General features: G+C 35.0%; 1 protein-coding gene across 1 annotated transcript; it reads left to right on the plus strand.

Moving 5' to 3' along the window:
- Window positions 1-5,832: 5,832 nt before the first annotated feature.
- Window positions 5,833-12,887, plus strand: ITM2A (integral membrane protein 2A). Its single transcript, XM_037513013.2, has 6 exons — window positions 5,833-6,123; window positions 9,559-9,690; window positions 9,959-10,156; window positions 10,549-10,659; window positions 10,905-11,055; window positions 12,095-12,887. Exons 1-6 carry the CDS (start codon window positions 6,013-6,015, stop codon window positions 12,181-12,183), a joined length of 792 nt encoding a protein of 263 aa, XP_037368910.1. The 5' UTR covers window positions 5,833-6,012; the 3' UTR covers window positions 12,184-12,887.
- Window positions 12,888-14,033: the final 1,146 nt, after the last annotated feature.

The following is a 14,033-nucleotide window of genomic DNA, read 5'->3' on the forward strand; positions in this document are numbered from 1 at the left end:
TTGAGTTGAATCATATTAACATATCATTAATCATATCAACAATGTATTGTTGGTGGGAATGTGAACTGGTGAAATTATCATGGAAAACAATCTGGATTTCTTTTAAAAATTTAAAAAATAGAAATACTATATGATCTGGCAATCACACTTTTGTACATATAGTCACAGAAAATTAAACAATTAAAAAATCTCACATCTTCCACAATATTTGCAGCAGCATTATTTCTTTTTTTTTTCCCCAGGGTATTTTATTTATTTTTTAAAATTTTACTTTGTATATATTTTACATCTTTCTTCCTTTTTGTACAATGCATGCTTTCTCTTTTCAGGTATAGTTCCCCACAAAATTCCCATCACCAATTCACCCATGCACCATCACCATAGTCCCTTGTGTAAGAACGCATTCCCACTCCATTTTGATCCCATTCCCTCCCCTTCTCCTGCAGAGTGTCTCTGATTAATAGTTGCCTGTTAATTTTGTTTTTTGATTTATTATATTTATTTTTTTCCTGGTCCCTTATTTGGTTCCCCTTCATTCCTCCTATGAGTGAAACTATCCAATATTTTTTTTTTTCCTTCTGGTTTATTTCACTGAGCATAATCCTTTCCAGCTCCATCCATGTTGCTGTGAATGGCCTGAGTTTATCTTTTTGGTTGCTGAATAGTACTCCATTGTGTATATATACCACCTCTTCTTGATCCAGTTATCTGTTTTTGAGCATAGCTTACCAATTCCATAGTTTACCAATTATATATGGTGCTGTAATGATCATAGGGGTACAGGTATCCTTTTGAATTAATATTTTTGTGTCCTTTGGGTAGATTCCTAGGAGTGGAATTGCTGGGTCATATGGAAGCTCCATTTTCAGTAGTTTGAGGAACCTCCACACAGCTTTCCATAGTAGTTGGACCAATTTGCATTCCCACCAGCAGTGTAAGAGAGTCCTTTTTCTACACATCCTCTCCAGCATTTGCTTTTGCCCGTTTTTTTTTTTTTAATATGAGTCATTTTCACTGGTGTCAGGTGGTATCTCATTGTGCTTTTGATTTGCATTTCCCTGATTACAGGTGATGTTGAACATTTTTTCATATGCCTATTGGCATTTGTATTTCCTCTTTGGAGAAGTGTCTTTCTAGCTCTTCTGCTCATTTTTTATTTTTATTTTTTATTTTTTACATCATTGTTCATTTGTATTTATTTATTTTTTATTGACCATATCAATAGTTTTTATTTCTTTCTATTAAATTTATATACTTTTTAGTTGTTTCTTTTACCTACATTTCCTTTCTTTTTATTTTTTATATATATATTTTTTTATTTTTTATGTCATTGTTCACTTTTAAACAATATTTGCCTCCCCCCAGCCCCCTCAGGTGTAGTCCCCATAGAGTTTCCTTCACCGATGCACCCATGCACAATCACCTAAGTCCCCTGTGCTCCTCCCTCCCACCCTCTAATCCCTCTCCCTCCTCTTCCCCTGTAGTAAGTCTGATTTATAATTGTCCGTTTTTGTTTTGTACTGTTATTATTTTTTACACTGATGTCTTATTTGGTTCCCCTATATTCCTGTTATAAGTGAAAACATCTGATATTTTTCTTTTTCCTTCTGGCTTATTTCACTGAGTGTAATTCCTTCTAGTTCCTTCCACATTGCTGCAAATAGCATGAGTTTATCTTTTTTGATGCTGAATAATAGTCCATTGTGATATATGCCACATCTTCTTGATCCAGTCATCTATTTTTGGGCATTTGGGTTGTTTCCAGGTCTATTTACCTATTGTAAATAGTGCTTCAATAAACATATAGGTACAGGTGTTCTATTCTTCCCATTTTTTTGACTGGATTGTTTACTTTGTTTTTGTTAAGCTGTATGAGCTCTTTGTAGAATTTTCTGATCAGTCTCTTATCAGTTGTATTGTGTACAAAACATTTTTTCCCATTCAGTAGGGTGTCTCTTTTTTTTGGTTAATGTCGTTTTTGCTATGCAAAAGATTTATAGTTTGATGCAGTCCCAGGTGTTCATCTTTTCCTTCACTTTTTTTTTTTTTTTTTTGCTTTGGGGGATATGCCTTTAAAGGTATTACTTAGATGTATGTCATGTAGTGTTTTATCTGTATTTTATTCTATATATTTTACAGTTTCAGGACTTATATCCAAGTCTTTCATCCATTTTGAGTTATTTTTTGTGCATGGTATGAGGTGGTAATCTAGTTTGATTTTCTTTGCATGTAGCAGTCCAGTTTTCCCAGCACCATTTATTGAACAAACCGTCCTTGTTCCATTGCATATTCTTTGCACCCTTGTCAAAGATTAGTTGTCCATATATAAGTGGTTTTATTTTTGAGTTTTCTATTCCATTCCATTGGTCTGTGTGTCTGTTTTTGTTCTAGTACCATGCAGTTTTAATTACTATGGCTTTGTAGTATAGTTCAAAGTTTGGGAATGTGATACCTCCATTCCCCTTCTTTTTGGTCAGGAGAACTTTGGCTATTCAAGGTATTGTGTGGTTCCATATGAATTTCATCAACATTTGCTTCATTCTTTGAAGAATGTCATTGAAATTTTCATTGGAATAGCATTGAATCCATAAATTGTTTTCAGTAGGATGGCCATTTTTCATAATGGTAATTCTTCTGATCCATTAGCAGGGGACATCTTTCCATTTCTTTGTGTGTTCTTCTATTTCTTTTAACAAAGTTTTATAATTTTCTTTGTATTGGTCCTTCACCTCTTTTATTAGATTTTTTCTGAAGTATTTTATGTTTTTGGTTTCAATTGTAGAAGGGCTGGTTTTCTTGATTTCTTCTTCTTCAGATTGATCGTTTGCATATAGAAAGGCTACTGACTTTTGTGTGTTGATTTTGTGTCCTACAGCAGCATTATTTCAATAGTTAGGATGAGGAAACAACCTAAATCTCCTGCAATGGACAAATGGATCAAGAAGATGTTGTATGAACACACCATGAAGTATTATGTTGCCATAAAAAGGATGAAATGCAGCCATGTTCAACAAAAATGGAGGAAATTTGAGAGAATTATGTGCAGCAAAGTAAGGCAGAATGATAAAAACAAATACTGGGCATTCACATAACAGACAATTCCACAATGTAAAACACTTAAAAACTAGTGGATATCAATAAATATCCTGAGAACTCTTGGGTTAAGAAGGAAGAGGAGGGAGAGGGTCAAGAGGACACAAGAGATGGTGATGGATAAAAAATAAACCTCATGAAATATCATCTCACACCTGTGAGAATGATCCATATCTAAAAGACCAGAAATAACAAATGTTGGCAAGTGTATGGGAAAAAGGGACCCTCATATACTATTGTTGGTAGTATATTCTGTTCCAGCCCCTATGGAAAACAATATGGAGTTTTCTTAAACCATTTAAAATAGATCTACCATATGATCCAGCAATTCCACTCCTAGGTGTCTATTTGAAGAATGCAAAAACACTAATTTTAAAGGATATATGTACTCCTATGTTTACGACAGTACTATTTACTGTAGCCAAGCTATGGAAACAACCTAGTACCCAAGGATTAAGAAGTTGTTTTATGTATGTGTATACATACATACACATGTATGCATGTATATATACATACATATATATACACACACACACATATATATACAGTGGAATGCTACTCAGCTATATAAAAAAGATGAACTCTTGCCATTTGTGACAATATGAATGCAACCAATAAAATTAGTCAGAATGAGAAAGACAAAAATACTGGATGGTTTCAGTCATATGTGGATTATAAAGTAACAAAACAAAGGGTCAGACAAAATCAAATCAAATCAAAGTCTAGAAATCTGAACGTAAATTTGAGGTTACCAGAGGAGTAGGGCAAGGTGGAAAGCAAAGTGTGGAGATGGTCCAATGCACTATGTTGGGGTACTGCAGGGGTGTGTTGTGGTAACATACCTGAGGAGGTGTGAACCTAGGTATATACAGTGTTGTAAACTCAATCATATACAGTGTTGTAAACTAATATTAACTCAATAAAAAGGAAGATTTCTTGGGTAAACAACCATTTCACTCTCTTATTTGTTTCATAATTTTAAAATTATTTTGCTTCTTAACGGTCCTAAATGATCCTCAAAGCAACGGGAAAAAGACATTGCAGCAGTCTATTGAGGAAGAAACTGAGACCTAATAATATGGAGTGATTTGTTCAATGTCACATAACCAGCAAATAATAATATACTAGCTTTATTGTTATCAGAGTTTGGGTCTACTCATGTGAAAAATGGAAATAATTTCTGACCCTTCTACCTCATTACATTTCAGGTTAGATACACTAAAATAATAATGTGCCATGATTTGGTTGTTAAACGTGTATGAGCAATAATTTGTTCCTACATTCATGTGCTGTTAATCATAGGGCCAGACTAACCCAGATCCTAAGCTGAGTTGTCACAAAAGACTGCCAAATAGAAGGTAACTATAAAAAGAAAAATCTTAGGAATTTTAAATTTCCTGAAATATGTGAAATTATAATGATCAGCGTTGACTAAAGAATACACGAAAGAAATGCCAATAGTTCTAAGTAAACTCAATCATCTGGCCCTGTGTAAGGCATAGACTTCTTACTCTTTCCCTCCATCCCTTCTCATCTGTGGTCTAGCCAGGAAAATGAAGGGTGTCTTTGCAAAACCCCTACAGTGAAGATAGGATCTTGGATTCAGAGTCAAGGAAATCTCTGGGAAAAATTTCAACCTGGAATTTCTTGGACAGAGAGGTGGTCACAACATATCCATGTCCCTTTAGTAAGTAGATTGATAAATAGGGTAAAGCCGTATACATACACGTGTGTGCATAATGTCATTGCCTTTGCAGGATAGGATTTAATAAAACACTTAAAAAGCTGTCATCTCCAATCATCAGTCTCCACAGGATGAGCTTCATATGATGAGGTTCTCTTTCAGTGGAATGCTACTCAGCTATATAAAAAAGATGAACTCTTGCCATTTGTGACAATATGAATGCAACCAATAAGATTAGTCAGAATGAGAAAGACAAAAATATAGGAATGTAGGAAAACTGTGAATAAATAGCATGATTATAGTGACTGCACATGTAAAAGTTTCAATAGTTATTTCTATCTCAGCCTCTTTGAGATTATTGGTTTTTGTCCCGCTGAAGCTGTGTTAGCATCTACCTAAATTTTATATCTCCTGTGCACAGTTCTATCTCACTAAACACATAAATATACACACACCTATTTTGCTCTCTGCAGATTTCATAGCAGATTACTAAAGAGAAACAGGCTGTGGTTTCCTTGAAAAATGGGCAGTTGAGAAGGCAGAAACAGTATATTTCTGATTTACCATTACACTAGATTAAGAAATTAAAATTACAAAACTAACTACAAGAAAGAAAAATTTTGTTGAGAATAAACCAAGTAACTATAAAACGGGTTTTCACGTATTTTTTAAATGGAAGACCTTATTATAAAGGTATAGAATAGTCACGAAAACTGCTTTTGTGACCTAGATGGGTGCTGAGCTGGAGAAGGTTGGGTTAATGCCAAGTTAATGTGGGGAATCAGGGCCCAAGTTTGAAAAAACAGAGCCAGGGTCAGGGGCTATTGTGACAGGACAGAGGGAGAAAGACACTATGTGGCGGGCTTCCCTCCGGTCTTGCTCAAATCTGAGGGAGCAGAGAGTTGGTGGGAGCAGGTGAGGCACGTTTTGCTCCTGTGAGCCTCCGCCAAGGGCTCCACCTCTCCTCTCTTCCCCCACTGGCACCCCCCACCCCCATCCCAGAACTTGAAGCCCCTCTCGCTCCTCCCTAGGCTCCTCCCTGGCCCCGCCCACCGTCTCCCACTCAGCTTGTAACAGAGTCTTAAGAATCCCCCGACCTGTGCTAGCAGCGGTGTAAGGCAGACAGGGGAGGCAGTAAGTAGGTGCTGCTAGGGCCAGCACGATCTTCTTTCCCAACCTGCAGCCCAGGACGCTGATTCCAGCCTGCACTTAACCTCGCAGCCCAAAGATTCACCATGGTGAAAATCGCCTTCAACACACCCACAGCGGTGCAAAAAGAGGAGGCTCGGCAAGACGTGGAGGCCCTAGTGAACCGCACAGTCGGAGCTCAGATCTTAACCGGCAAGGTAGCAGTTTCCAATACACTCCTGACAGCCTGCTGGTGTTGGGAAGGGGTTGGGGAGGTGGGAGAAAGGAACAGGGCAGGTGGCGGAGGATAAAATGAAAGTTGCCTTTCTGATCCTGCTTTCCCAGGCGGTCTTGTCTGAACTATCCTTCGGGTTTGCTGCCTCTCACGGTTCTGTCTAGTCAGCCACTTTCTTTTGCGGTGCCCTACACACACTTTTTATCCCTGCACGTCGAGCCAAGTTCCTGCGGTTCTAATTCACGCAGCATATGGCTGAATGATGTTGGAGAGAGCTCGAGGAGAACCTCTGGGAATCAATGTCATCTCTTTGGGAACATGTGGGAGACTGGGATTCAGTGAGAGGAATGCTGCCGAATCCCCCTCTCCAAAGGCATGCACAATTTGCCCAGGGGCAGAGTGGACATGCAGGGTGAGCAAGGGCAGGAGATTATACTCTTCTTTCTTTCCTTTTGACGTGGATGAAGTTCGATGACTCTAAGTCCTTCTAGGATCACTGTGTGTTGGGGGAGAGGACAGGGTAACTTTCACTTGAAGCAATAAAGGTTGACGCAGGTATGTGTGTCCGCTTGAGCATGGATATTTTCGATTTTCCCTTGGTCACAGGGGGCTTTAAGTAGTTGGTAATGGAATTAGTCAAAGTTGAAGTTGGTCTTAATTAGAATTTGGGATGTTCACTGTGCTCTCTTACTGCAAGAACTTTGTGTGTTTTTCGAGTGGCAATTCCTAAACAAAAACTTACTTCCATAAAAATTAATTTGGAGACTTTATTTCCTTTTTTCTTTTTTTAGTATTTCCTTTTTGAGTCATGGTGATCTCAACCCCCCTCCCCCCATGTAGAGATGTAACTCATGTCCAAGCTTGTAATTTAAAACTATTAACATTGCAAGAACTGGGAGAGTATTCAAAAAATATATATTAACCATTATTTATTCAGTCCAATTTCCTTTAAACATCTATCATGGTTTCAATGTTTTAAACTACTTCTCATTTCTTCAGTAAAATCACAATGTTAAAAAGCACAATGATATTTTCTTCTTGTTATACAAGATCTATGAAGATCTTTTGTGTTCAGAATGGAAATTTTAAATGTGCTTTCATTGAAATGATAACCCTGTGGTAAAAATGATTGTGTACATAATCTGAAATACTAATGTGTTTATGTGCAAGTTTTATCATGAAAACATTCAATATTTAAGCCAGCAATCAGACTAACTTTTGTGTATTATACATTTCAGAACGCAAAAGTAACACTCCCTTGCATTGTTGAGGTTTTGATTAAATGGCAGAAGGTTAAATATGTAACCTACTGACTTTGTAAGTGTAACATGGCCAGATTTTTGGGGAGGTCTAATTAGATGCCAGTAGTTAAATATAGTCACATAGTTATGCTTTTTTTTTTTTCTCAGCAGCAAAAACCTCATGACTTGTAGTTGGATTCAGTTAATATGCAAGTTATACTTATTGCCAGGCTTGTGGTGTGATGAGAAATAAACAAATTTGAGCATTTGCACTGTGATTAGATTTCTTTGTTAGGTGTTGAGAAACCCCCATAGGATCCTGACTTGGCCACTGCAGGACACTGATTTTATATTACTTGAAACATCATATTGTGATGTTTAATATTGGTCAGCTTATCTGATATTGGGCACAACAGAATAGTATATCACAGGCTGTGTGTTAAAATGCAGTTCACAGAGAAATTAGCTATAATAAGTGACAACCACCAACACCCTGAAGACCAGAAAATTTAAATGAAAGCAAAAAGCCTTTATTTCTAGTATGGTAGGAAACTTTTTGTAATTGAGACTCTAATATTTAGACTTTGCTTAGTAATAGACTCCCTGAATATTGGAAGGAAAAAAGAAATTGTAGTTTATATTGTTCTCATATCTCAGAAATAAAAGAAAAATACATTTGTTACTTTGAATATTTCAAAGTAAGTCATTTTGTAATTTATAGGCAGGTCACTCATCTCTATGGATCTCAAATTAATCAACTGAAATATAATTTCTAAGTCTAAAGTAGAGTGATTCGCACTCATAATTTATAGTTCTGTCTTTGCAGTGTCAATTTTAAACATTTAATAACAATAATTAAAATTTCTGAAAAATTTTAAGTCAAGGAAAAGCCCTAAGGTTTACAGAAAATTAATGAAAGGTTTGAACTTAGATAAGTGTAGTTAAGAAAATGTGAATACCAAATTTCTTTGAATTTCAAAGAAAAATAATTTTCTGAAAAACCATTTATTAATTGTTGCTTCTCAGAATTCATGCATATGTTTTCACCAAATTAACTGATTGTTAGCCATATAATCATAATAGTAGTTGTCATGGAAAAGAGCTAATGGCCTAAAAGACTAAAACAATTATATTTATATACCAATTTGAATGACTTAACCTTTGATTACCAGAGACTAGATTTGCTGACTTCATATATTCTACCCTTATGTAATAGTGTGTCTTTAGGATATTTTCACATAGAAAAATAGGATTGGAGGACCTCTTGATCCACTACTCTGGGAGAATTTCAGAATTAATAAGTTACTTGTTTGCTTTGAAATCTTTCTTGTTCCAACTAAGCAAATGACTGACTGAAAAGAATTTTGTAGTCACTATTACACACATTTTGTACCTAACTATTTCAAATACTATACTTTAAAATTTAATGTTTTGCCTAGAACTTAGAAAATATTATTTCATTCATGCAGCATATAGCTATAGAATATTGGGTGACATTGGGAAGCCTAATATCTCTCTAAAAATAGGAACAATATGAAATATCTCATTTTCTATATTTCAATTTCTAAAATAAGGTGAAATAGCATATAGGTGTCTTATAGAACTCCTTCCTGTAGAACTTAAGTTTCAAAAAAAGCTTAATGAAATTATTTAATAGATTTTTTTAATTGACAGCAAATAGATTTACAAAAAAATTGTAAAGAAACACAATTGTATTCCAGAAAGTAAGCGATTATATCACTATACAAATCCAAAAAGTAATAATTCCTTTTATTTAGAGAGGATAACTTATTTCATAAATGAATGACTATTTTCAGCTAATTCTACAAGTATGTATTTTGAAATAACTTTATGTCTATATTTGGGTTTGGAAATGCTCGAAGGAGGGTTAATATAACTGGAGATTTTCACATCTATTAAATTCCATTCATTGTCTTGAAGTGATTTCAGGTAAGGATAATAGCGTCTTTTAAAAATATTTTGGGTTTCAAGGAACATAAATCACACAGAAAAGAAACTATATGTCTAAAAGTGCAATCAGTTTGTTTAGTTATTTGTTAACTTTCAAATGAAGTGCTATTGTTTTACATTCTTGTTAATATTTTGACAGTATAGGATTTCTCCTCTCAGGTGTGATCACCATAGCTCTCCCATTTGATTTTGCTTTTCAATAATAGGAACTCCTAGTCGCGTCCCAGGAGAAAGAAAGTTCCTCTGGGAGATGCATGCTGACTCTCTTAGGCCTGTCATTCATCTTGGCAGGACTTATTGTTGGTGGAGCCTGCATTTACAAGTACTTCATGCCCAAGGTAATAATTACAATTATTATTGGTATTACTCAGTTTTATACATTTAGTAGCAACTTAAATAATACTGTGTTCGTACCAGAGAAATGAAAATTTAGGGAAGATTTCCAATTTCCTTTTAGTTTATAAAATTGATTAGTCTTCATGGTGACAAATATAGTCAACAATCTTTAGCTTCGTAAAAAATACAATGAATTGATATGAGTGTGAGATATGATACAAATGTCATGGTAGTATTAGAATATTTTGTTCCTGCATTTTCTTCTTCTAGAATACTATCTACCATGGAGAGATGTGCTTCTTTGATTCAGAGCTCCCTGCAAATATCCTTCGAGTAGGAGAGCCCTACTTCCTTCCTGTCACTGAGGAAGCTGACATTCGCGAGGATGACAACATCGCAATCATTGATGTGCCCGTACCCAATTTCTCTGATAGTGACCCTGCAGCAATTATTCACGACTTTGAAAAGGTGGGCTTCTCATTCCTACTGGTATTTTCTCAGCTTATTTATTTGTACTAAACCTGTTTATAAATGTAGTTGTTGTTGTTTTCAGAAGAAGGGTACCAGAATTCATGATTACAACACATAGATAATCTCACTAATGTCCTGCGATTTCTTTTTTTTTAATTGAAGTAACATTGGTTTATACAAATATTTTAGGTGTACAGGCTTACAAATCAACATATGTATATAGCACATTATATACATCTTTTTGCAACAAAACCTTTTTCATTCCTTTGATATTGAATATACATTAGTTGATTTTGAAAGGCTGAAGCTGCTTATTCTAATGGTAGTTGGAAAATCCTCAGTGTTGATACTGTCTATATCATACCTCACTTTTCTCCCCTCCCCAACAGGGCATGACTGCTTACCTGGACTTACTGCTAGGAAACTGCTATCTGATGCCGCTCAATACCTCCATTGTTATGTCTCCAAAGAATCTGGTGGAACTCTTTGGCAAACTGGCTGTATGTATTTTGGATGTCAAAATTTTTATAAACATTTCCAAATATTTTTTCATTTCAAAAAATAATGATTTGAACCAAAACATTCCAATTCACTGAAATATAATTTTCAAATAAGAAGTATGCTGTGAACCTAAAATTGCTCTAAAAAGTCTATTTAAAAATGTATCTGCTATAGATAAAGATTTAAATAATGTTTTTAAAGAATTTATCACCAGTTGTTTTTTTTTTTTAATTACGATTTTTAGAGTGGTAAATACTTGCCTCACACTTACGTGGTTCGTGAAGACCTAGTTGCTGTGGAAGAGATTCGCGATGTTAGTAACCTTGGCATTTTTATTTACCAACTTTGCAACAACCGTAAGTCCTTCCGCCTTCGTCGCAGAGATCTTCTGCTAGGTAGGAAATTAATCTCTTCCTTTATCTTGTGTAACTGGGAGACTGAAATATAGTGGGAAAAGCTAAGAGCAAATTTAGATCTTTTTTTATTTACACAAATGCTCAACAGGCACTTTTTATCGAGATGTCTTGGTTTATAACTTTATACAAGTTTCAGGTGTACAGTATTATAATTTGACATCTGTATACACTTCAGTGTGCTCACCATGTAAAGTCTAGCTTCTATTCTTCACCATAAAATTAACCTTTTTATATATTTTGCCTACTTCCCAGCCCTCTTCCTCTCTGGTAATCACTAGTCTGTTCTATCTATGAGTTTGTTTTGTTTCTTCCTTTATATTCCACATATGGGTGAAATCACATACTATCTGTCTTTCTTTGTATGACATTTACCTTAGCATAATACCCCTGAAGTCCAGTCAAGTTAGAAATGGCAAGATTCCACTGTTTTATGGCTGAGTAGTATTTCATTGAATATAAAGTTATTTGTGGCTTAATGTTTCATTCAGCAATGCACTGCATATATGATAGTTCCAATAGGTTATAGCATATAGCCTATGTGTGTTGTAGGGTATACCATACAGGTTTGTGTAATTACACTCTATGATGTTTGCACCACAAAGTCACCTAACAATGCATTTCTCAAATTGTATCCACATGTTAAGCAACAAATTATTGTATACAACAAATCTTTATCCATTCATCCTTGGATGGGCACTTAGCTTTTTCCCACGTATTGGCAATTGCAAATAGTGCTGCAGTGAACATAGGGGTGCATATATAATTTTTGAATTAGCTTTTTATTTTACTTTGTTTTCTTCTCTAAAAATTTATAATGGTGAACATTTTTTTTCATGTTGCTGTTGGCCTTTTGTTTGCCTTCTTTGGAGAGATGACTATTCAGATCCTCTACCCATTTTTTAATCAGATTGTATGTTTTTGAGTTGTTGAGTTGTATGTGTTCTTTATGTATATTGTATATTAACCCCTTATCAGATTATGATTTGCAAATATCCTTTTTTTGTGTATTTCCTCACAGGTTTCAACAAACGTGCCACTGATAAATGCTGGAAGATTAGACACTTCCCCAATGAGTTTATTGTTGAGACCAAGATCTGTCAAGAATAAGAGCCAACAGAAAGAAAAAAAAAATTCAGTAGCAATAAGAAGTCAGTGCTTTATAATATGATTGCAATATTAAAGTTGGGTGGGATACCGAAGAAATTTACTCATGCATTTACTCTACTGCTTATACTAAAAAAAAAAAAAAAAAAGAAAGAAAGAAAAAAAGATAAAATACCAGCAACTGCATACTCTTGTCAGTTTTTTTATTTCACTGACATTGTTTGTTGTTTGAAACTGAAATAAAGTGTATTTTTTATTTTTTTGTTTGAATTTATAGGGTTTAAACTCCTGAAAACAGCATGAATGTGTCAGCTAACATCTTGACAAGAATCTCCATTCTTTGAATTTTTTAAAGTAAACTCTACTCAATTACATTGTAGAAGATGATTTAAATTTAAAATTGCTTTGATCTTTTTGTGAAAAGGATGTCAAATCTCTTAGCATTAACTTTTTTTAAATTTTCATTTATTGCAACTTTCCTGAATTTAGGAATTATACCTTTGCATTTTTGTTAAGTGTTCTGTAATAATTCTGACTTATATGTGAAAAAATTTTATAAGTGATTTTCACTAATGCAATGATTCTCTTTTACTAATATGTAAATCCACATTGTGAAATCCAGAAAACTGTAAAAGTGCCGAATGCTGTGAGGACTATGTTATAAAGACTATGAATGCTACAACTGTATAATAAATTTTACCATATTCAACCACTGTTCTTACTTGAGGTATATTTATTGTGAAAATTTATCATTACTTATTTAACTTTAGTGTACCTGCAACGATAGAAAATTATTAAGCTAGCTCTCCCCAACTCCACATATTTATATTTTATAATCTCATATTTTACTCCTTTTTGATGTTATGTCAAATACTCTTTTATTATTTTACAAATACTCTAGAATTGGCTCACATGTAAATTGAATTGCATGTCCATGGCAAGTTTAAACCTTTTAATGTGTTTCCTTTTTCACAAAAACATCATATGCAGCTATAATAGATTACTAAGAACAAAGTTTGAATAAGATGTTAAGATTAAGATTTTTAAGAACTTCACACTATGGTCTCTAGCTGCCTACACAGCTCCTATTGATTATGTTACAGCTGGCAAATGAAGAAGCATCTGTTGAAGAACGTGGCACTACTACTGAACTGAGGAGTATCCAGGAGGAGTCAGCCACCAGCCACCAGTGTCCACATTCTCCCTTAAAGTGTGTGGAAGCATACTCACTGCCTACAGTCAGCTATGTCCACATTAGCACAGAACAGACATGTCAGGTTCAGAATGTTCTTGAAACTTTTAGTGCCTCAATTTCTTCTGCTCTAATGTAGGTCACTGAGCACTTTATCGATGGGTGTCCCTGTTGAAAAAATGATCAGAGATCTTCCTGGTGCTGCAGGGGTTAAAGTCTTAGTGTTATCAAACTATTGCCAGCCACTGCATACTGTGTTCGATCCCCTGCCAGGGAGCTAACACACATGGCCCAGCAGACCTCTCCTGTCTCACCGCTGCTCCCCTCAGCAGTGTATTTCAGTAGATCCAACTGTGCTGCTCCCCACTCTGTCTCTGGTGAATTCTCTCTCCCCTCTATACCTCCCCACACCTCTGGCATACACCTTAGTTCTTGTGTGCATAAATAAATAAATCTTTAAAAAAAGAAAAAAGAAAAATGATCAGTACAGGTGCCACTGTCAAGAAAATCACAAGTTACATGACTTAACCCTCAAGTTACATAACTTAATCCTCAAGTTACATAACCTAACCCTCCCCCTGCTTCCATTCATTAATATGTTAACAATTTTCTCATTTTAGCTTAGACGATAATTTGAAAACACTATTAGGAAAATAAATCC

Source organism: Talpa occidentalis, unplaced genomic scaffold (assembly GCF_014898055.3).
Source record: "Talpa occidentalis isolate TD23 unplaced genomic scaffold, MPIMG_talOcc4v2.1 talOcc4.15, whole genome shotgun sequence".
Lineage (NCBI taxonomy): Eukaryota > Metazoa > Chordata > Mammalia > Eulipotyphla > Talpidae > Talpa > Talpa occidentalis.